Source organism: Oryza sativa, chromosome 1 (genome assembly GCF_034140825.1).
Source record: "Oryza sativa Japonica Group chromosome 1, ASM3414082v1".
In the NCBI taxonomy this organism is placed as follows: Eukaryota; Viridiplantae; Streptophyta; class Magnoliopsida; order Poales; family Poaceae; genus Oryza; species Oryza sativa.
This window is the reverse complement of record NC_089035.1, coordinates 36,591,036-36,594,109: the sequence shown is the minus strand read 5'-3', so window position 1 is coordinate 36,594,109 and position 3,074 is coordinate 36,591,036. Positions and strand designations below refer to the sequence as shown.

Here is a 3,074-nt window from a genome sequence, read left to right as displayed (position 1 = left end):
ACTGCAAAGCTGTCAAGCTGATTATTCATACAAGGTTAATCCAGATGAAGTGCTCATCAGAAAGTAAAAATAAAGACCATGCATTCCACTATTCCAGTCAAGAAATTTGTGGGTGAATGAAGGCATGAACATTGCCGTGTCAAACAGCTATAACTAGCTAACCACGAGTACCTTATGCAGTCCCAACGGAACACACTAGTACAGTACTGCACTAGTTTTTTAAAGCTCTCTCTGAATTCAGCTCGTGTTCGATCACATTTTGTCCGTACAGAACATCTTGGTTAAACGTTTTAATACAATTAGCATGGTGGCCCGCGCAGATTGCGCGGCTAGCATCATTATATTTTCTCTCATATAATAGCATATATGCTTTCTCATTATATTATTCAAATATATTAAAATAACATCATAATTTTAAATTTTGCAATAACTTTACGAAACTACAAATGTGTAATATTCATATTGTATTTTATATACGTGTTAGTTATTAATTATTTTTAATATCAAATTTTAGTTATTTGTAAATTATATTCCGAATTTTCTGTAAATTGTATTTCTATATAGACTCTAGGCTCTTCTTCCAATATTATTTATTTTTATTTCTGAATTTTTATTATTTCAAATTGTATTTTTATGTGGACTCTAAACTCATCTTTCAATATTCTTTAATTTTTAATTTCGAATTTCAGTTACTTCTAAATTGTATTCCTATGTTGACTTTAAACTCTTCTTCCCGTGTTTTTCTTAATTTCGAATTTTAGTTATTTGTAAATTATATTTTTATACAGACTCAAAACTCTACCTTTAATTTTATTATGTTTATTCCGAATTTTAGTTAGTTTTAAATTCCTATATGGACTCTATACTCTACTTCTAATATTCCTTATTTTTTTAATTCCGAATTTCTATTTTTTTCTTAATTGTATTTCTATATGGACTCTATACTCTACTTCTAATATTCCTTATTTTTAATTCTGAATTTCTATTATTTTCTAATTGTATTTCTATATGGACTCTATACTCTACTTCTAATATTCCTTATTTTTAATTCCGAATTTCAGTTATTTCCTAATTGTATTTCTATATGGACTCTAATATCCTCTTCTAATATTCCTTATTTTTTAATTCCGAATTTTAACTATTTCTAAATTGTATTTCTATATGGACTCTAGTCTCCTCTTCTAATATTTCTTATTTTTTAATTCTGAATTTTAACTATTTCTAAATTGTATTTCTATATGGACTCTAGTCTTCTATTCTAATATTTCTTATTTTTTAATTTCGAATTTCAGCTATATCTAAATTGTATTTCTATATAGACTCTGCATTTTCTTTTTCTTCGATTAATGTAAGAATTTCTAGACCATGAGAACGAATGTGTAGACTCCTTTTCCTATTCATTTAATAATATAATAGATTCTGCCAGCCGGTCCAATGAATGGAACGGCCGTAGCATGTAGTATATGCGTCGTCGTCAGCAGCTTGAGGTACGTGTGTGAAACCCGTGCTCTGCAGCTTCAGTGTGCAGGCTTGGGATTGAACGACCGGCCGGCGAGCAGGCCACGCCCGCACGCGACGTCGCGCGCTGAGGCAAGAAAACATGGCGAATTGCCCGAGCCAGAACGCCACCCCGGCCGCGCGCCGCGCACGTCACTCGCAACCGCCTCCGGCGCCGCGAGCTCGCTCTCTCGCTATCCATCCGAGTGGTTGGAGGCAACTTGGCGCTGCTGCTGCAGCCACTCTAGAAGACAACAAGACATAGCCCGTCACCACCACAGATATGCAGTGCACACACATGTTGACTAAAGCTAGCTAGCTACTTGTACTAAAACAAGGTGTTCGTCCCATGTACTACTACTACGGGAGGAACTAATTAATCTGATCATGCTCTCTCGTGGTCAAATGGTTAGAAAAGTACACACACATCCACATCTAGAAGCAAGCCGGGCCGTTGTTCGTCGTGCTAGCTCGATCCATTTCCTACGTGTGCACCAAACCACAAGTTTCAGCTTTGCTGCCATTTGGTCTTTCTAACTCTCTCTATATATATAGTCATACGCGCAGCATATGTGCAAGTATTGTTGCACAGTGCAGCGGATATACAGATTTCGATCGGCGACGTTAGTGATCAGCTGGGTTAATTAATTACGTGGCTAATTAAGCTAGCTATAGCCATGAGCAAGAGGAGCAGGAGCATGTGGGACATGCAGGAGTTCGTCGGCAGCGTGGACACGGCCCGCGTGCTGATGCTCCTCGCGCAGCAGAGCCAGCACGGCCTGCTGGGCGGCGGCGGCTTCGCCGCCGGCGCGCAGCCGGTGGTGGTGCGCGGCGGCGCGCACGACCGCGTGTTCGAGTGCAAGACGTGCAACCGGCAGTTCCCGACGTTCCAGGCGCTCGGGGGCCACCGCGCCAGCCACAAGCGGCCGAGGCAGCAGCAGCAGCACGCGCTCGGCGGCGGCGCCGGCGCCGACGACGCGGGGCTATGCCTCGGGAGGCAGCCGACGCCGCCGCGGCCGCAGCCGGCGAAGCCGAGGGTGCACGAGTGCCCCGTCTGCGGGCTCGAGTTCCCCATCGGGCAGGCGCTCGGCGGGCACATGCGTCGGCACCGCGCGGAGGCCGAGGCGGCGGCGACAACGACGACGACGACGACGAAGAACGGCGACGTAGGCAAGGCGGCGGCCGTGAAGGCCTGCGACGGCGGCGGTGTCTGCCTGGACTTGAACCTGACGCCGTCGGAGAACCGCGCAAAGTGCCGGAACGTGGTGGGTCTCGGCGCCGGCGGGCAGGGCGTACACAAGGCGCTCGCCATGTTGGATTGTTTCCTTTGAGCCGTTCAAACTGCACATATTATTGCATGATAGCTGTTGCCGATTATTCCTTTGTTTCTTGATAAAATATACACCGCTGATTTTTCCTTTTGATCTTTACCTTTCTTTATTTACTTTTTAACATTTCGTAGAATTGATGTAATTTTGGGGGGTTTTATAATATGCCAGGGTAGTTGAGAATGAACTCAGAGATGAACTCTTGTATTTTTGTTGTAAATAACAATAAATTCATGAAAGTTAGTGGTA

General features: G+C 43.2%; 1 protein-coding gene across 1 annotated transcript; it reads left to right on the top strand.

The window, feature by feature from the left end:
• Nucleotides 1-2,073: 2,073 nt before the first annotated feature.
• Nucleotides 2,074-3,074, top strand: LOC4327377 (zinc finger protein ZAT12). The gene has a single exon (XM_015778320.3). It carries the CDS (start codon nucleotides 2,175-2,177, stop codon nucleotides 2,826-2,828), a length of 654 nt encoding a protein of 217 aa, XP_015633806.1. The 5' UTR covers nucleotides 2,074-2,174; the 3' UTR covers nucleotides 2,829-3,074.

Excerpts from the sequence above, each read along its gene's own strand:
- LOC4327377 (XM_015778320.3), top strand. The coding sequence starts at position 2,175 with ATGAGCAAGAGGAGCAGGAGCATGTGGGACATGCAGGAGTTCGTCGGC.